The sequence below is a fragment of the Thyridium curvatum genome (genome assembly GCF_004353045.1).
Source record: "Thyridium curvatum strain D216 chromosome Unknown NODE_3_length_876553_cov_77.224826, whole genome shotgun sequence".
NCBI classification, from domain to species: Eukaryota; Fungi; Ascomycota; class Sordariomycetes; order Thyridiales; family Thyridiaceae; genus Thyridium; species Thyridium curvatum.
The window spans coordinates 713,345-733,051 of NW_022156758.1; the positions used below are offsets into that span (position 1 = coordinate 713,345).

The 19,707-nt window shown below is 57.0% G+C and overlaps 7 protein-coding genes across 7 annotated transcripts; 3 read left to right on the top strand and 4 right to left on the bottom strand.

The window, feature by feature from the left end:
• Positions 1-2,834: 2,834 nt before the first annotated feature.
• On the bottom strand, positions 2,835-4,527 carry E0L32_000916 (uncharacterized protein; the record flags this gene model as incomplete). The annotated part of the gene is made up of 2 exons (XM_031144111.1): positions 2,835-4,190; positions 4,315-4,527. The coding sequence occupies 2 exons, from the start codon at positions 4,525-4,527 to the stop codon at positions 2,835-2,837; spliced, it is 1,569 nt and encodes a 522-aa protein (XP_030994450.1).
• Positions 4,528-5,305: 778 nt separating this feature from the next.
• E0L32_000917 (uncharacterized protein) lies at positions 5,306-6,646 on the bottom strand (the record flags this gene model as incomplete). The annotated part of the gene is made up of 1 exon (XM_031144122.1): positions 5,306-6,646. The coding sequence occupies one exon, from the start codon at positions 6,644-6,646 to the stop codon at positions 5,306-5,308; it is 1,341 nt and encodes a 446-aa protein (XP_030994451.1).
• Positions 6,647-10,481: 3,835 nt separating this feature from the next.
• On the top strand, positions 10,482-11,983 carry E0L32_000918 (uncharacterized protein; the record flags this gene model as incomplete). Its single annotated transcript, XM_031144133.1, has 4 exons — positions 10,482-10,697; positions 10,766-10,782; positions 10,849-11,088; positions 11,140-11,983. 4 exons carry the CDS (start codon positions 10,482-10,484, stop codon positions 11,981-11,983), a joined length of 1,317 nt encoding a protein of 438 aa, XP_030994452.1.
• Positions 11,984-12,091: 108 nt separating this feature from the next.
• On the bottom strand, positions 12,092-13,242 carry E0L32_000919 (uncharacterized protein; the record flags this gene model as incomplete). The annotated part of the gene is made up of 3 exons (XM_031144144.1): positions 12,092-12,338; positions 12,396-13,112; positions 13,181-13,242. 3 exons carry the CDS (start codon positions 13,240-13,242, stop codon positions 12,092-12,094), a joined length of 1,026 nt encoding a protein of 341 aa, XP_030994453.1.
• A 557-nt stretch (positions 13,243-13,799) lies between these two features.
• On the top strand, positions 13,800-14,690 carry E0L32_000920 (uncharacterized protein; the record flags this gene model as incomplete). Its single annotated transcript, XM_031144155.1, has 1 exon — positions 13,800-14,690. One exon carries the CDS (start codon positions 13,800-13,802, stop codon positions 14,688-14,690), a length of 891 nt encoding a protein of 296 aa, XP_030994454.1.
• An 869-nt stretch (positions 14,691-15,559) lies between these two features.
• E0L32_000921 (uncharacterized protein) lies at positions 15,560-17,414 on the top strand (the record flags this gene model as incomplete). Its single annotated transcript, XM_031144166.1, has 3 exons — positions 15,560-16,136; positions 16,195-16,615; positions 16,694-17,414. 3 exons carry the CDS (start codon positions 15,560-15,562, stop codon positions 17,412-17,414), a joined length of 1,719 nt encoding a protein of 572 aa, XP_030994455.1.
• A 140-nt stretch (positions 17,415-17,554) lies between these two features.
• E0L32_000922 (uncharacterized protein) lies at positions 17,555-19,364 on the bottom strand (the record flags this gene model as incomplete). Its single annotated transcript, XM_031144177.1, has 4 exons — positions 17,555-17,765; positions 17,834-17,965; positions 18,030-18,996; positions 19,055-19,364. The coding sequence occupies 4 exons, from the start codon at positions 19,362-19,364 to the stop codon at positions 17,555-17,557; spliced, it is 1,620 nt and encodes a 539-aa protein (XP_030994456.1).
• Between the last annotated feature and the right edge of the window lie 343 nt (positions 19,365-19,707).

Genomic DNA, 19,707 nt, shown 5'->3' on the forward strand with positions numbered 1-19,707 from the left:
GACTGCATAGGCGTAACCCCCACCGAGGCGGCGTCGACCCGGCCCAAGGGTGGGTGCTTGATAGGCTCGAATCCATGATGCCTCTTCCCCTGGTACCAACCCTCCCCCCTCACTCAGCCTTTCGAAATCCTCGTGACAGCCAGCCATAATCATGGTTATTGTTCCTGAGGAAGGACCTCATATACAACGCCAGCGTCTGATCTGCCCATGACGCCCGCTCAATTTTCGTACTGCTTTCGTAACCAGCTATCCAATGCTCTTCCCTCCCTCGCTTGACGGCTATTGTGGCGGCAAGGCAGACTGAGGAGAGAGCGAGGTATAGAGAGAGAGAGAGAGAGAGGGAGAGGGAGAGAAGAGAGGAGCGGTACCCGGTTAAACTAGTCCTTCGCCGCGGAGATCAGCCAGGAACAAGCGAGGCCAGGCGGGAGACACATGATGACGATGCGACGCACAGATTGGGCTGGATGAATCCCATCTCGTCTTGCCATCCCTTTTTTTTACTTATCTCACACACGTGCGCCCATCGACAAGAGCAAAAGAAAGATAGGGAGTTCGCGACGAGGGCCAATATGGGCGCCTCCGGCTGGGAGTTCTTCCACGAGTTATAAGCTCAGGGATTATATTGCCCTCCAGTCCTTCCCAAGGACACGACTTGTCTGGTTCAGGTGTGCCCCCCTGCTCGCGCTGCTCCCCCACTGGCACCCCCGTTGGAATCGTGATGGGACCGCGCATGGGGGAGGGGGGGGTTCCGACGATGAGTTTCGTCGAATCGGGTGTCCTGGATCGTGGCCCTTTGGGGGGGAGGCGTGTCGTGTCGTATCGGGTGCAGAGTTGGCTCCCGCAAAGACCAAGTGTTCATGCCCCCTCACCCCAATCCGATCCCATCCGATCTCATCCGGTTTTACCTACTGGTCAGTGCGACTTGCAAGATCGAGATGGGACGAGTAAAAGGCCCCAGAGAAGTATCCTGGCTTACCTAGCTGTTCTGCTGGGGCGGTGGTATCATCGTTCAGATTGGTCGTTGTCCCCTGTGCTTCCTGGTCATGCTTTCGAGGTGCGTGCAGTCATGGCTTGTCTGGGAAAGTCACACGGTTTACACCGAAACCAATTACCGACATTGTTCTGTTGCTGCTGATGTTCCGGTCCAACAATGTTTGCTTGCCGGCCATTGTCATGAATCATCCAGAGCTTGCAACCCGTACTGAAGTGATTATGGCCTCGGCCACACGATGTGGAGATAGTATGCCGCGCGCAATGGCCCAACCTGATACCTCGTCCGCTTCTCGGCTGCTCTTCTTGACTACTTCGGTCGACCAGAACACATTGTTCTTAACCTTTGTGGTGGCGGCATCTACTGCAACCAGGCAGTCATCGCGAATAGCTCGTTTGTTACACGCGCCGTGCGGTCTGGACCATCGTGTCTCCGCTACGTATGTGAATATCACCCTTTCTGCACGGCCACCCAAGTCTTGGGCAAACCCCCCCTCGCTGGCATGTCTCAGCCCTATGGATGTCGTCGTAGCTACGACTGGCAGAGCGGGTCGACTTCAGGAAAGAGGGATTCCTCGTTGATAGCTTACTGAGTAGCATTCTGAGTAGCATTCTCAGTAAGAGATAGGGCGATGCGGCTTCCAGATCCGCGTATTGGCAGCTCCCACGCTTGAATGTTCTTCCACCGACTTCCCCCCAAGATCCGCGGCGGCCGATGGACGACCCCAGATATTCTACCCAGCATGTAGTTCCTGAAGCAACAGATTCTTGCGTACTCCTTCCATCAGTCGCCCCGGGGAATAGAAGTCGACCATATATGCCGTCAGCACTATACCTCGCCGTCCACCTTTCGAGTCGGCAACACGGCACCACTTGACACACGGTGAGTGCCCCAGCGAGACAAGCTTTCATCAACATGGAACATCATCCCGACGTCCCAAAACACCCAGCCCACCGCTCCAGTGGCGAATATCCCTTCTTTTTTTTTCTTTTTTGTGCTTGAAGATCGGATCGAAGCCAAAAGACCAAGTCTGGCCAAGAGGAAGAGCCGCCAACTCAGTCCCAGTCGATCCGGGATGACTGACGGGCACAAACCCTGCTGACGGGACGCAGGACCCTTTCCACCCTTTTTCTTTTTATGCCGTGCATAATGATCGGCATAAAGATTGCCAATCTCACGGGTCAATCTCACGCGGCCGGGACCCGTCCTGCTGGGGAGGGTACATAGTAGCTGCCTATTGGGTTGTTGGGGTCTCGATGTCAACGGGCTGGCTGTCAAGCATTGACGTGCACTCTCTCCAGTCTGCTGTGGAGCCGGGGGGGGCGGATGTGCGGGATGGGGTTCGAGCAGGAACACTAGCTCGCCAACCCCCACGGGCCGCGAGCCCGGCTGGTTTTCGCCACTTCGTTGCAAACAGCTGGGATTGGGTCGTTAGAGTGCTGCCCGGGACCGGGCCTACGGGGGGACGGGGGGAGCCTCTTTCTTCTCGGGCGAAGCACGTTTGAACTACGCTTCATGATCAACCAGTGATGTCCTTTCGATATGGGCTTCCAGAATGGATGAAACTGACAGCTGTGCATTGTTGCTGGCTCGAAACCTATCTATACCAGAGACCACGTGCGTCTGGGTTTGACATTAGCTATCCAAGGAGCGGGTTGAAGGGATTGCAGGGACGACGGGCCTCGTAGCCAGAGGATGTCGTCGATTCTCTTCAGTACTATCACTTCATCCTCGGCGTATACTGAAAGTTGCGCTCAGAGTCCTAAGCCATTCCAGAGTGTAACTCAGCCTTAGTCTAAATGTGCCGCAAAGACAAAAGCATAATCATGTACATGTCCTAATATCATCCCCTTTTTCTTCGCCGCCCATCCTGCTCACGCAGCAGCCTCTGCGTCTCCGCCTCGTCGTCGTAGCTATACTCGACTATCGGTCTCGGCGCGGGCGCAGCCTGGATGTGGTGCCGGCCCGGCGACGAAGGCACCGGCCGGGAGGCCAGTTCGGCCGGGAAAGCCGTCCAGTTGTCGATCTCGCCGGCGCCGCCTCCCCTCCGGTAGGTCTCGTCCCAGTCCCACGGGTCATCGCTCTTCTTTGCCCTGCCCTCCGCGGCGCCGGCGCCGGCGGCGGACGCCTGCACCGGGTCCCTCCACCAGTATCTGAAGTCGTACCATTCCACCATGATGCGCGCCAGGATGTACTTGCGCCAGCCGAGGTCGTTGTACTCCATGTTCTTCTCCATGAGCGCGATCTTGTCGGGCTCCTCGGCCTCTGATGACGGGTCCGTGATGTAGATCCTCTCCCTTTCGCCGATTGGCTCCCACCGCCTCGTTCGCAGTCCCAGCTTCGGCAGATACTCAAAGAGCATGTACCACACGGCGTATCCCGCGGCCGCGCCGCCAACAAGGGCCCAAGCTATCCACTGGCTGACGTCGTGGAGATCTGCAGACTGCGGGACCCAGCCGCGAACGCCGAGCTCGGACCCAATCGTGAGGCAGAGCGCGCAGGCCGGGAGCAAGGCGTAGAAAGCGAGCGAGAAGAAGTACCACGCCGCAGCCGCGTACTTGGCCAGCCTGCCCCGCCTCGCCGACTGGCTCTCCCTGAGGACCACCAGCTGCGCGAACGCGGGGGGTTTGTCGTCGCCCGCGCAGTAGGCGTACAGACGCGCCGCGCCCCTGGCCGGCCAGTAGGCGAGGACGTACAGGAGGCGCGCCTCCATGGACATGGCGCGCAGCAGCAGCAGCCTGTACCGCACCCAGACCAGCGCGATGATGGCAAGCCGCTTCCTCCTGGACTGCCCCTGCGCTCTCGGGTGGTAGTCCTGCAGAAGCCGCCGGAAGAGGTAGTTCCGTGTCTCCCTCGGCGAGGAGTTGGCGAGCACCCGCGCGCACTGGTACATGGGGCCGGTCAGGACGTACGACCACCATAGCATCCGGAGCAAGTTGTCGTACTGAGCCCCATGCATCGTGGGCGCTTTGCCGATCCACTCATTCCCGGCCACGCCTGCCGCCGCCGCCGTCGACGCAGCATCCCAGTGCCAGAGTACGGGAAGCAGAGGCGGCGTGCTCTCCCCTTGGTTGTACTTCGACACCAGCCCCAGATTCCCCTCGCAGGGGTTCGCACAGACGCCCGTCACAGCGTCGCAAGCAGCCGGCACGACCGCCTCGTCGCCCAGACGGCTAAGCGCCCCAGCCAGAACAAAGTACTGCAGGACCGCGCGCGCCGCGAACAGCGCGTGGCACCAGATGTGGTGAAACGCGCGCAGGACCTCGCCCTCGGCCCTGGACCGGCCGTCCCCGTCATGGTTCCCCCGCCGCCGCCGAACTGACCCGACGAGCAGGAAGAGCACGGACCCGAGCACGCCGTGCTGCAGGGCCAGCGCGAAGGCGAAGACGTTGGCGTCGTGCGCGGGTACCGTCGCGGACGCTGCGAGGACGAGCGCCGTCAGGGCCGTCGCGGCCGTGTACGCCAGGTGGCAGCTCGTCGTGAAGATGGCGGGCTTGCGGCCCAGGGGCGCGCAGCTCGCGAGCAGGAGGGCGCATAGCAAGAGGCGGTACGACTGCGTGTGGGAGGCGACGACGGGCCAGGCGCACCATACCTCCATCATCCCTGACGCCGCGGCGGCGCGGATGCCGTGCGGCGACGCCTGGGGTGAGAGCGTGGAGTTCATGCGCCGTGTGGCATCGGCGGTGTCTGCCACCCTGCCTATCTAACTTGTTGTGAATCCCGTCAACGTGAGTCTGTGGTGATGTGCGGCGTGAACAAGTTTGCCGGTGGAAGCAGAGTGCTATGTTTCGAGATTTCAAGGCAGTTTTTGAGGCGCCGTTACCCGCTCTGGCTCCACTAGGCAAACTCAGCTTTCGACAATCTTGACCCACCTCGGGGCCGCAGCGTGTGGCTTGTAGATATCAGTCTGGAATTGATAGTCAAGGTGCAAAGATAACATGTGAATGGATTGGGAACAAGCTGCTCTTGTAATACAATTATGTTGGCATTAATTGCCCTAGGGTACTTCTCTTCGTTGTGTTGAAAGACACGGCGACTTGTACAGTGATAGAAATCATTCTGTCGTCGAGTATTCAAATCAGTCAATCAATTAAGGAACAAATTCAACAAAATTGATTATCAACACAGTCGATTTCCAAAAGACCATATCCAACGTGAGAGATATTGCGTATGTACAAGATGCCCAAATATATGCAAGAATAAAAGGCAGTATATACTGAGTGAACCATAAAGCGACAACGAATGCATCATGACCTTCAAGTCGGCCCCATTTCGAAGCCACATCCTCACACAACAGCACAATTTTAAATAAGATCAAGCGATGGTGAATGTGAGAAGCTTGACATTGCCGGAAGAGACAGTGCCAGAGGCATTCTCACCATCAGGGTTGACATCATCGTAGGAGAAGGCGTAACCCTTCCCATCAGGCTCATACTTGTGCACCAGGCGGCCATAGTGGCTAGTGGGGTTGACAGTGTAGTACTTGGACGACGGGAGCGAGGGCTGCACATCGCCACCGGCCAGCAGCAGAGTCGACCGGTAGAAGGCGGCGCAGAGACGCGGGATGACGGCCAGGTGCACCGCGTTCTCGCTGCCGTCCTTGCCAAAGGGCCCGCTGTTGCAGCCCCAGATGTCCTTGGCGCTGGGCTTGGCGTACGACTTGTTGTCGCCGGGGCAGGTCATGACGTTGTTGGCGACCCTGCACTGGATCTTGCCGGCGCTCATCTGCGTGTCGATGGTCAGGGCCCTGCTCGCGTACGCGGACCAGACCTGGTCGACGTACCCCTGCCAGTAGTTGGCAAAGGTGTTGGGGTTGATGTCGGTGTAGAGGATGGGCGCCAGGGCGCGCACGGGCCTGCCGGACGAGTCGGCGACGCAGAGGGCCGCCCAGGCGCGGCCGTCGGCGTTCTGCTGCGCGCGCAGGTCGTTGCAGATGCTCTGCACGGCGCCCGTGACGAGGCCCTGGGCGGCCTGGGTCGCGCCGCCGTTGACCTCGAGCTTGGTGCCGAGCGAGAGGCCGACAAAGTCGACGTACGAGATGTTGGCAAAGACGACCTTGTCCCGGGTGAAGGTGAACTCGACGAAGCCCCAGTTGATGTTGGCGCTGGGGTCGGAGGGGTTGGCGGCCGAGGGCTGGACGAGGCCGTCCTTGCCGCCGCCGATGCTGACCATGAAGAACTGCAGGTTGCCCTCGGCAAAGTAGACCCGGCCCGACTCCAAGACGATGGGGAGGTTGAAGTTGAGGGCACTGCCCTTGCCGCTCATGGGGATGGCGAGGTCGGCGTTGATCTTGACCGGGACAGTGGACCCGCCGGACGACGGGTAGACGAGCTTGCCGCCCGAGGTTACAAAGACAATGCGTCCATCCGAGTCCAGACCCTGGATGTAAGCGTTGACTTTGCCCCCAGAGAAGTTATTGACGAACGACATGGGCAGGTTGGCTGTGAGGGCGCGGGCTGAGATTGTAGTTGTCTCATCAGGCGACGGAGCTGTGGCGTTCAGAGTGTTCTTGGAGGTGATGACGATGTCCTCTATTCCACCAGGTGTTGCCGGGGTGAAGCCATCAGGGTCTGTAGCCGGAGCACGGTTGAAGATTGAGATAGGAGAGGCCGCAGCTGCTCCTAGAAGCGCAGCTAGAATGGTGAAGGGGCGCATGTTGAGGCAGTATAGTGATGATGGAATAGCAAGGAGTGACTACTGAAGGAATGTACAGATTGGTTGCGCTAAGACAAGGGAAAGGAAGTCAGGGAGTAGTTGTCTCCCACTACAGGTGAGTTAACGAGGGATACTTGAAGATGCTGCTATCCTTCTCTCCTCTTTATAGTTTTTCACGCATGTATCTAGAACTCATCTGCTACATCCTCTTTAACTGTACTCTATACCCAGAAGCCTAACGAAGATATTGGTAGGCCCATGACTTAGCTCTATGCTACCGGTGCCGTGCGGGAGGTAGGGTACAATCAGCAGGGGTCCCTGGCCAGGGCTCCTTTATTGCTCCGTTGTTACCTGTTCTAAAAGACAGACTAGTCAGTTACTAAAGGAGCAACTAGACACAAGTGCCCGGCTCTTCCGCATCGAATGCAAGTGATTGTGCCATTGCAGAAGGGTCGGTGTCTTCTCTGCTTGGTTCAAGGCTCACATGAGATGCCGACAGTTGTGGTGGTGGCCCCATTGCTGACGCCTTTGCTAGTCTTGGCTGTTACTTCGTGCCATCGCCGAATGTCACGGTGCCTCATGAATGAGGGGTTCTTCTTTCTCTAAGCGCCGGAGTCTTCAAGATAAGCAGCTGACTTTGCCTGCACCAACAGAACAGTTTTGAACACTGGGGGTGCCCAGCGGCGACTTAGCTCTCCACACAGGTTGACATGTCCGAGAGCAGGCAGGCAGCTAGCTCATACAACTCAGGCAAAGCCCGTCATCAGATTAGAGTTGCTCCCGATGCAAACGACACGCTTGGCAGCACACAAAACTTGGGCTGGGCCATAAGAATTAGGGTTGGATGGTGTGGAACATCTCGGCCCCTGCTTAGAGCACGTTGTTAGACCTGTCAAGCACCCATCTTGCATTTCAACGCTGGCATCTATGCAGGTGTGTGGTCCGTTCCGCAGGGCAATTGAAAGGCGAGCCTACAAAGATTCAAACGCCAATATTCACTGGCAAATAACACCCTGTTGGCTGGTCCAACCCTCTTGCATGGTGCAGATGTCAAGTGCGGCTTTTGGCCGCACTGCACTACTCGATGCCGCGATCGTTCTGTCCCCTTGCTTGTGAAGTAAGGTGTGGCTGATGCCGTAATGTTACCTTCGTGACCGCCAACGGCCCACTGTCCGCGTGTTTCTTGGTGATGAGGGACCGAAGTGCTATTCTGCACTGAGTTGCTTGGCCGCAATGAGGATAGTCTACAAGTAGAAGTAATTGGAGCCATGACGAAGAGACGTTTTAGGAAGTTGGATAACAGACTGATACCACATGGAAAAGGACAGGGCATAATTCGGTCCGAACTATGAACATGTGCACAACAAGTGGCCGCAACCAGGGTCTCCCCTTTCTCGCCCAGCTGGGGGAAATTAGACTGTCTCGCCAAGCTTTTGTGTAATCTCCTTGGGGACGCAGGTATTAGGCCAAATTTCCAGACCCCTGCCAGGTACTAGAGTCCACAACCCAGAAATTGCATAACCACCTGAGAGATTTACTGATGGTATGACCCCCAATAGAATACAATGGCCTGGTAGAGTTCTAAGAACTTACGCCTGATACCTTTGTACAAATTCGTCAGGATTAAGCGCTCGTTGCGGAATGCTACCACCGCATTGGTCAATGCAACGCGCTTACTCGGATCAAGGAGATTGGCCGTGCACTTCCCTCTTGTTAGCTATGGAGATGGAGTAGAGAGATCCGGGAGTCATGGAACGTTGCAGGGCACCCTTTTTCCGACCGTTGAAGATAGATTGCTCAAGTTCTATAAAGCCTACGATACCCCCCTATGTGACGGCGCATTCAACGTGCATGCGCTATTGTATGGCGCTCGTCATGGTGTCTGTACTTTGCCCCGTAGAAGCCCCGAGAACGGGTGGGGGAGAGACGCTACGCCCTGAGGAGTTGAGTCTCATGACGACGCGGGATACATGTATACAAGCTCTGTTTACCGCCGCCAAGGAGTTCGGCTTCTCTGTGACCTACTAGAATGCGGGGAATGGTTCGCCGGACAGATCTTGATCGGTGCCTGGTGATCAGAAGCAACCCTGGCCAAGGTGCGGACGGATTGTCTGCCCAAAGGCGGACTTACTCGGAACCTTCCGCCCCTTCCTTTGTATCATTGATCGTCCCTCAACAGCAACGGCGCGCCAGTGGTATGTAATTGACTAGTCAATTTGTTCTAGAACGCGACCAAGCACCAAGCCGCTCAAGCGGTCGCCTATGGGAGGTGTAACAGGGTCTTCTGGAAGGAGACTTTGCATTGAGCTTCGAAAGCTTCATACCAGGTCTGAGAGGTCGATGGACGAAAGGCAAGATACGCAAAGAACTTGTGGAGTATAGCATATGCATGGCATTCGCAAGACAGCCTGTGACTCATTGTAGTCAAGATTGCCCTACTTCCGACCTGCTTTGCGAGCCGTGGGGGATACAGTCTTGCAAGTCTGGCTCGGCACAGAATATTGAGTCTGCGGGCTGCTGCCGTCAAGAGGCGATGAGTGGCCAAGCACTTCGGACATCCAATCTAAGTTTTCGATAGGTTCTCCCATTCAAGCTTCAGTTTCTCCCCTATCTCCAGGTGTAGAGCCGGTCTGACCGTGTCAGCTTCTGGCTTTGCGTTGATAGCGATCAGAGCATACCTACTAGTTGATGCTGTTATAGCAAGACATTGCACCTTCCTCTGCCCACGCGGCGCGAGTAGTTCTTTGTCCACCTCATGCATGTCGCTCGTATTCTCACTGCCGGTGAAACATCCGTAGTGGTAACGCGTTGACAGCCTTTTTATCTTTCGACCAAAACCTCTGGAATGAAAATAGACAGAGCTGGACACGTGATTCCGACTGTATGGCTGCATCTGCATGGGATCGACTGTACATTTCCGATGGCTAAGAACGAGAGGGCCAATCATATCCAAAGCAGGACATGAAGACTCGAGACGCGAAAGAGGGGATAGATTGGCTGCTTCCCGGCCGACTCGGTGGCGGCCACATCGGACCGGACCGGACCGGAGAGGCGATTCAGGAGGGGCACCGTATGCCCATAATCGGCTGGACTCAGCGTGTCGGTGGCTGTCCGGCTCACACAACTTCGTTTTCCCGTCCTTCTCCTCATCGTGTGCTGCGTGGGATCTGAGAGTTATCTCGTAGCTTAGTAGGGCTTGGCGTTGTGCTGCACTACGAGAATTGAGGTCCATGTTTAGTCCGCAGAACTCCGGATCTAGTGTTCATGTCTGCGGCACCGGTCGAATCGCGAGGACTTTCAGTTGGCATATCGCCAGCCTCCCTGGCTGTATGCACGCCACGTGCAAGCTGCTCTCCTGCACCCTCTCCGAGATCGTGCAACACGGCTAAGCCTGTTGGTCTTATTGATGGTCAACCGTCGTCTCAGTCCGCAATCCGAGGTACGAGTATTTCCTCCGCATTGATATTTCGAGTCGGTTCGCCTAGCCAAAGCACGTGGGACGATGACGATGAGCAGATCCGAGCGAACGGAAAGGGGATCTGGTAGCACGGGGCACCCCCAGCGTCGGCATCGGCTACCTAGCGGCGGGATGAGTGCCGAAACGGGCAAGCTATTGGTGGGGTTGACAGGGAACATGGCAAAGTGGACAATGCGCCCAGCGACACGAGGTCGGGATCGTGTCGTCTTGGAAGCAGTTAAAAGACTCGCGATGTGCCCGCTCGAGAGGAGAGGAGAGAGAGACAGACATGTTCGGTATCCCTCCCGGACCAGTCCTCTCGGTCGTGTCTCCTGCCAAGCGGTTCTTCTGAAGCCTTGTACTTGACTGAAGAGCATCATGAAGTCGCTCATTCTCCGTGCGCTCGCAGCCGTGGCCGCCGTGGCCTCCTTGGCCAAGGCCGATGGCGGTGACTTTAGCGTCCTCACCATGAACGTCGCGGGCCTTCCGGCGATCCTCAATAGCAATGAGGTACCCGGAGACAAGGCGACCAACGCCGGCAACATTGGAAAGCTGTTCGCCAAGTACGGATACGATGTTATCCATGTTCAAGAGGTACGGATTCTCATTTGACTAGGTTCATGGAGACCGAATTCACTGACGAGCTCCCTCACCCATCTTAGGACTTTGCGTATCATGCGTAAGTATTCTGGGGTGCCCGGCATGGATCTTACTTGAAACCAAGTCGCTCACAGACCCCGATCAGGTACATCTATGCCACGGACAACCATCCATTCCGTACCCCGACCTCGGGTACCGTCATTGTGGGCGATGGCATGAACACTCTGTCCAACTTTGACTGGGTTAACTTCACTCGCGTGCGTTGGAACAAGTGTTCCAATGCGTCTGGCGCCGACTGCCTGACCCCCAAGGGGTTCACCTTCATGCGAGTCAAGGTGGCGGAGAGCGTGTATGTCGATTTCTACAACCTCCACACGGACGCCGGGTAAGTAGGGATCGCTCCAGCCAGTCTTAACAACACTAATCCCTCTTGCAGAACCGAGAATGACGACGAAGCTGCTCGCACTGCCAACGTCCAGCAAGTCGCTGACTACATCGACAAATGGTCTGCCGGCAACGCCGTCGTGGTCATGGGCGACACCAACTCCCGCTACTCGCGCACCGCCGACAACATCAGGCTGTTCGGGACCCAGAACGGGCTCACGGACGCCTGGGTCCAGGTCGAGCGCAACGGCGTCATCCCGACGGTGGAGTCGCTGTGCAGCAACCCGTCCACGACCGACTCCTGCGAGACCGTCGACAAGGTGCTCTACCGCGGCAGCAGCATCTTCAAGCTCGAGGCGACGTTCTTCAACTACGAGTCCAAGAAGTTCCTCCAGCCCGACGGCAACATTCTCAGCGACCACAACCCCGTCGGCGTCAACTTCACCTACTCGCTCAATGGGAACCTGCGGCAGTCGGGCTACTTCGGCGGCCCGCACGGCACCTGGTTCTCGGACCTGAGCGCGCTGGCGACGAAGTCCAAGCCCGCGGCCAAGGTCCTGACCTTCCGTGGCGCCAGGCGCCTGGACTCGGTCGGGCTGACGCTGACCGACGGCACCGTCTTCACGCACGGCGGCACGGGCGGCGACCCGGCGACGCTGACCCTTGGCTCGGGCGAGTTCTGGACGTCCGCCGTGCTGTGCCAGGCAAAGTACAAGGACCGCACGCGGAACTTCTACATCAAGGCCACGACCAGCAAGGGCAACACGCTGGAGTCGGGCAGCTCGACCGGCGACTGCGCTACCTTCACGGCGCCGAGCGGCTGGCAGATTGTGGGGTATATGGGCCAGGACGGCGATGAGATGGATCAGCTTGCTTTCATCTACGCGCCGCAGTAAGGGGCTGGGTCATGCTCCTTACGACGTCAATAGACCTAGGAACTTTCAATTTCAAAGGCTATACTAATCGTAATCTAACATATCTATTCCCCAGGGTACTGAAGTTTGTCAACCTCCGCTTACTGGTGCTGCTCGGTGGGAATCTCGATTGCAAATCCATGAATGCTTCACAAAGTCTAATGCTCCGATGGCGTGTAGTTCCCAGGATGTCTTGAAATTGTCAAAGCCGTGATCTTCTCCGGCTGCGATATCGAGCCTGACAGTAGTATCCGGTGACTTGTCCCGAATTAGGTCCAACAACTTGTGAGTTGCCCGAATGTGCACGACGCTGTCGTCGTCGCCATGCAAGATCCAACTGCACAAGGTTAGCTGCACAGGACATCAAATTGGGAATCTCCTGCAAACAGCTTACAGTTTCCGCGGCAGCCTTGCTCCAGCTGCGAGCCTCTTTAGAGGCGAATGCTCAATTCGGTCCAGGCCGAGATGATCAAAGATTTTGGTATAGAAAACTCCATCCTGAGCTGCGGCAACAGCATATGGTCCTCTCTCCCACCCGGCCTTTGACACGACCGTCTTCCGAGCGTCTTCAATCCAAGACATTACTGCCTCCTTAGGTGGCAAGTCTTCGACGGGGGTCCTCATTATCGACGGCTCTCCGACGGCAGGGCCCTTGAACAAAAGAGGGTCGTGGGGGTCGACAAACGGGTACACGAGAGCCATGGCGGCAATTTCGTCCGGGTGGGACATGGCGATCTGCGTGGCGCAGTACCCACCGGCGGAGCCGCCAGTCACGAGGAGGCGGTTGTAGTCGACCGTGTGGCCAGGTGCGCGGCTTTCAAGCACGGCGGGGAGGCTGGAGCGCGTCCACTTCCAGAAGTCTTCGAGGTCCTCCAGCACGTCGGCCACACCATTGCTCGAAGGGAGGAGCCGGTAGTCGGCGGAGACCAGCACGGCGTCGTTCTCGAGGGCCAATTTGAGTATCCAGGGCGCGAAGAAGGGGGCGAAGAGAGACCCCCCATAGACGAGGAAACCGCCGTGGAAGTTCAAGATGACTGGGTGAATACCGGGTTTGGCTTTCTTTGGTATCAACACGGCGGCTTTGATTTCGTGCGAGTCGACAACCTTGTATCTGTATGATGGACGTCAGGACCTTCAACATGGGAGATTACATCTGCGGCTGATATTGGAGAGTCTCACGTCTCTTCAAACACGGAAAAGTGTTGAAACATGCTGTCATCTGGCCACTGAACGGTCGACATGTTTGCTGTTCTTGGCAGGTTTTGCTAGAGCACTGGACGAGAGTTGAGGAATGGAAGGGTGCACACAGAATTGCGAGGACTTGAGGATGCAATTGGAGCACTTGATTGAGGTCATAGACAGCTGACTATCTGCCCCAAGACCAGACGTTTTATATAGACGTGTTTGTAATCACGCTGTGGAGATCACGGAAAGTGGAGCGGACGGATTGTGGGCCATGCTTTGAAAGCGAGGACGGCGGTTGCTCGAGGGTGAGAAAGCTGAGCGGATCACGGCTTATGGGGCATCGCCGTTGTCATCCGTGGATAGCACTGGGCTTACACAACCCGTACATCGTGTATCGTCCCACATATTACTAATTAGAAATTGCTTGCCGTAGACGTTGTACGAAGCTAATGTGGGATATAAAGCGGTGAGCTGTTGGACTCTTCCCCTTCGTTTGTAGTACATGCCAGCCAAGAAGTTGCCTGCCTGCAACAAAGAAAGAACGGCGAGACCGATCTACACCAACAACATCGAGACACACATACCCTATAGATCGCAGAGTCAGACTGTCGAAATGCATCTGTCTGTCCATACTTGGATGAGGCCTGAGCCTTTGGAAGTCAGCCTCAAGCGCGCCTCCGAGCTCGGCTACACCAGCATCGAACTCGCGGGGGAGCCCGGTCTCTACCGTATTGAAGAAACCAGGCAATTGCTCCAGAAATACGGGATCCAGTGCTGGGGAACCGTGACGATCCAGCAGGGAGAGCGAGACTTGATCGCTGCCGACCCACAGCAGCGGAGAGCCACAATCGAGTACATGAAGGAGGTAGTCCGGTTATCCAAGGGGCTGGGTGGGGAAATCACCACGGTCGTGCCTGGCAGAGTAGGCAAGTTGATTGCTACCTCGACCCCGGAGAATGAGTGGCGATGGGCCGTCGAGGGCCTGAAAGAGGTGGCGGCGCTTGCCCAGGAGCTCGGCATCAAAGTCGGCATCGAACCGCTCAACCGCTTTGAGACGTACTTCCTGAACCGGACGGACCAGGCGCTGGCTCTCGCCGACGAGGTCGGGTACGGCTGCGGCGTCACGTTCGACCCCTTCCACCTCGCCATCGAGGAGCGAGATCTGCTAGCCGCCGTCCGGGCCTGTGGGCCGCGCATCGTCGACTTCCACGTCGCGGACAACAACCGCCTGGCTGCCGGCGAGGGATCGTTCGACTGGGACGGCATTGTGGCTGCGCTGGCCGAGACGGGCTACGACGGCGGCCTGGCGGTTGAGTGCATGCCGCCCATCGACCGCTCACCGGTGGGCGAGTTTGGCGCCAGCCAGCTGGAGCAGGGTGATGCCGATGTGCACGCGGACCACCTGCAGTTCATTGTCGATCACGGTTCGGGTTTGTTCTCCGATGCGTACTACACCGGCCAGCTTAGCAAGTCGGCGGAGACGATGCGGCGATACGTTCATTGAGGGAGAGGCTTGGGCACCGGTGTGACGGGCTGGGCAACAGGCTTAGTCTCTGTGATGACAGCACAGAATACCTCCCGTGTTTCAGTCACGAGATAGCATGCAGCTTTTCTTGCTTCTTTTGTTGTTAGCGTAGTGAATGTGCAGCATTGGATCGCATATAATTGGTGCAGATCCGTTGATGTGATCGGGAGCAGCCTGTGTGCTACAAGGAAATCGCTAGTGCGTCAGCAGCGTATGAAACGAAATCATCTCCAACCTCCCCAAGAGCAACCACCCACCGAGGCTTGAATGACAGTCCCAGCACCATTCCCTGTACACACGGAATACCAGCGAACGCGCATGTGAGATGGCGGCAACGGAGTAATGATGATTATGAGGAGGAAACCGCGTGTTGACGTGGCCTGCGACTTTTGTCACCGGCGCAAGGTATGTGTCTTCTCCTCTTCCCCAACGATCTGTGAACGCGTCGGTTGATGTGACGGGCCACCACAGCTGGCGTGCGACAATGCAAGGCCTCGGTGCACCAGTTGCCATACTTATCATCAAGTATGTACGTACAGAGGCCCACAGCCTCCCATCGCGGTTGCTGTGGATGCCGCCCGTCCCGTATCCGCCGACCAGCCACGGGATTCGGTCCTCGTTGGATCAACGCGGATTGACACTGGACTGGAATACTCTACTCCAACGTCCGAGGAGAGAACACCTCGGGAAGCTGAGTACTATGGCCCTACCAGTGCCATTTATGATGCAGAGCGGCCAAATGAAAGAGACCACGTTGCATCAGACACCACAGATGCGTTCGTCAAGACTCAACTCTTCGCAGAATCTGCCAGACAGCGTGAGCACATTCGCCATAGCTACAAGATGCCATGGATAAACTGACTTGGACTGACTTGTTTCCTGTCCACACAGGCCAGCTAGAGCTGGTCAATCTTCGATCCGGCAGGCTCGACTTTGCGGGGCTCGAACCCGAGCGAGGAATGCAGCTCCTGTCACTTTTTTGGAGCCGGCAGCAAGCCACAGGGACGGTGGTGTATCGGCCCGCCTTCATGCGAGATATGGTATGCAACGGACCATACTTCTCTAATCTTTTACTCCATGCGATACTTTTCCTCTGTACGAAGAACTGCCAGGAGTCCGGACCGGGACAATCTGCCGCCACAGATGTTTGCGAGGGGAGAAAAGCACTCCGGCGGAAACTCGAGAAAGCCATCTATCATCCTAACACCCAAATCCTATGCAAGAGTAACATTACCACCATTCAAGCCCTGCTTCTCTTTTCCGATGGACTGTTCTCATGGTGCGACGAACCAAGTCTTTCATGGCACTACCTCGGTATCGCTATCAACATGATATTCGATCTGGGTCTTCACTCGGAAGCATCTACTTGGAACTGTTCACCAGAAGAAGTAGAAATCTCGAGGAGAGTTTTCTGGTCTGCATATGGTATGTTCTGTGCTCCCACAAAACCGTTGAAGGGGCGTTGTCTCTAATTGCAGGTCAGTTATGGACAAGACTCAGTCCATTTACCAGGGCAGACCTCCGCGTTTGTCCTCTGCATATCACAATGTACCTCTCATGTTCATAGACGAGTACGAAGAACTTGAGCCCATTGATACAGCGGCGGTTTATGGGTCTGTGTCCTCGGCAGACCGAATGAGGCCCTCACCTATTTACAGCGTGTCAGCGTTCGAGCAGCTCTGCAAGCTGAGCTGTGTTGCGGACCGTATTCTTTGTGAGATACACGGAGAGAGTAGGCCTGCGAGGGGCTCCGAGGCGCTCGTCAGCACAGCACACGAGCTTCGCGCTGAGCTTATGAACTGGCTCGCCGCTCTGCCTGAGCATCTTGGACCCCCGACCGACGCGTATGGGAGCTACGTGTTCACACCGTACCACGCCTCCCTGCCACATATTCTGTGTATAACGTGAGTCATTCATATCCGTTGTCGACTATTTCTTAGACATGCATGATCCTTTCGACACACTGACTCCTCTCTCTCTAGACTGGAGTTCCACGCGCTGGTCATCCTGTTGCACCGCCCCTTTGTCCGCGGAGGACACCTCGAGCTCGAACTAGAAGACGGTCCGTGTGCCCGCGATGCTCTTGGCACATGCGTGCAGGCCGCTATGTGCATTGACCAGCTCCTCCGGCACTACAGGTCAAAATGGTGCATCACCTCACCGCCTTACTTTGTCACGTATGCGACGTACGTGAGCGCGACAATCCACGTGCGGAACGTTGCTCGGAGGGTCAACGACCTCCATTCGCGCCGGTGTCTTCAGAACTGCCTAGAGATCCTTGAGGCGCACCAGCACGTATCTCGTGTGCCGCGCCGGGCCCTGGGTATACTGCTCCGTCTGTGTCGGCGGCTCAAAGTCAACGTCGGCGATACTCGAATGGATGTCGATGATACTCGAGTGGACGTCGGTATTGTGCGTGGGGGCGCGATGTCAATCTCCTCGATGTTGAATCCGCCGATGGCCGATACTGAGACGGTTCAAACGGATACAGGGTGGGGTGATGCGGCACTGGCAAGTCCCGACTCAGGGCGGGCGCACGTCAGTGAAGATGCTGAGAGACAGGCGCGAGGGAGCGGAGGGCCATCGGAAATCACTGACCTGGACAGCTTTTATGCATCCATCAACGATCTGCTAGAGGGTTGGCGTCCTGGTGTATCGTTTGATCTCGATCCACTTTTGGGTTATGACCAACACGCATGTTAAGACAACTCGGACAGTCTCCCCAACGATCCCATTGGCCATTTTTTGCCTTATCTACCAATATCTAGTTGATCAAGTGTGGCGGTTGCTATTTCAGTCCTTCAGTCATATAATGATGCCGAATGTATCAGATTATAGCGTCCCTACTCTCTCAAGAGTCTGCTTTTCTTTCTCAGCCGCGGGCCGTATACCCTAAAGGCGTATGGTATCGGGATCATGACTGCAGCCAGGCATCCAAGCAGCGTGGCAGCCCACTGCACCCCCAGGTTCTGAAACATCTGCTTTGAGAATAGCGGAAAGCCTGCGGCTACCGCGGAGCGGAGGATTATGTTTGCCGCTACAGCTGATGCCGCACTGTTATCAAGCATGATCAGTTGGCATCGTATTCCAACAACTAAGGCCTATCCCCAAGTCGGACTTACAATGGCAGATAGGCGTCGACGATGTAGTTGAAGCAGGGCAGGAAGACACTGACGTTGCCGAAGCCGATGAAGACACCAGCAACCGTCGGCACAGCCCAATGAATGTTGCCCGTGTAAGCGGTCCAGCCAAACCTGGCTGTGTCAGCTTTTGAATGTCGGGACGCCACATAGAGCTGATTGGGATCCAAACACTTACCAGAAGATGCCAAGTGCAAAGATCGGCGCTCCAACCAGTGGAGGACCTAACCGCCATTCGGGGATTGGCACGTTGTTGTTCGCCCTCAGCTTGCTCACGTACGCCTTTTGCCGAGACACTATGACTCCAACCGCCGCTGCCTGGCCGACGAGCAACCCCAGGAACGGGAGACCGCCGACCCCAGGCTTCATCCCGTAGATGCCCTCAAACACCAGCGGATACGCCCCGAGAAGGCAGTACACCAACCCGTAGATGAACGACATGTACAGCGACACCAGCAGGATGGTGGGCTCCGTGACCAGCATCCGCACCGGCCGGCTGAAGTACTTGTCCACCAGCACCCAGGGTTCGACCTCGACCCGCTCGTGCCGCGCGTGGACGGCCCAGTTGCCCGTCCGCCCGCGCAGCGCCGCCGCCCGCGCGACCAGCAGGCGCGGCGCGTACGTCTCGCGCAGGAAGGCGAGGCACGCGGCGCCGCAGGCCAGGCTCAGTATGGCCGGGACGTACAGCGCCCAGCGCCAGCCGCCGGACGCGACGGTCACGAACCCGCCCACGAGCGGCGCCGTCGACGGCCCGCCAAAGACGCACAGCGCGTAGAGCGAGACGGCGGCGCCGCGGCTCGCGTCGTCGTACAGGTCGGCCAGGACGCCCGGGACGACGGCCAGGGGCCCCGCGCCGCAGGCGCCGGCGAAGAAGCGGCAGACGGCCAGCGCGGGCGCGTCCTTGGCGGCGGCGGCGCCGAGGCCGAAGGCGCCGCCGAGGAGCGTGGACGCTGCGAGGGGCAGCCTGCGGCCGCGCAGCTCCGAGGCGGGCGCCCAGAGGACGGGGCCCGCGGCGAAGCCTAGGACGTACAGGGCCGTGCCGAGGGCGCCTACCTCGGCGCTGACGTCGAGCTCGGCGCTGGCGGCCGGGGCGGCCGGGGCGAAGATGGCGGAGGCCAGGGCTGCGATGTAGGTTGCGCTGCAGGCTAGGATGGAGGTTAAGAGCCTTGCCTGGGGTTAGTGAATTGACTGTGTTCAACCAACGGTGCAGGGGGTAGCGGTCTGCGTACTTGTTCGAGCGGTTCCAGTTGTAGGGATGCTCCGGATCATCGGGCCCGTCAAACTCGACAGTGTAGTCTTCTGGGTTGCCAGGCAGTGGAGGGAGTGGTCTTCCCATGCCCATTGAAACTGACTGGTCCATCGTCCTAGGAGCTTCTTGTTCGTCGGTGCAGACCCCTAGCTCGAGGTCTGTATCGTCTTTGGGTTCGTCTGACAATCTGCACTCTGTCATTGCTAGTTCTGCAGCGCAAGCAGAAGATCGAGACATGATGCAAATCGGCACACCCTTTTGCATCATGGGCATGACTCCTTGGGAAGGAACAACGCATTATATTATGTTTCAATCAATAACGTCGGCGCCTTTGAGCGGACTTGCGTCACACCTGGCATCACCGCCGTAGTGATCGTCATGGGTTGCTTACACCCGCAATAGCCGCAGGGGTTTAGGGCCCATTGAACGGCGCCTTTCCAGGAAGAGAAGAGGGCAGCATATTACTATCAACGTGAGTCACTGATACCAGTGCATAGTCACTTTCTCTTGTAGTAGGTATTTGCATGCAGACAACTTGAAATCTGGTTCTGCTGTATCTATCACATTATGTAACTTCAATAATGGATTTCAAAATTGTAGAAGTTGA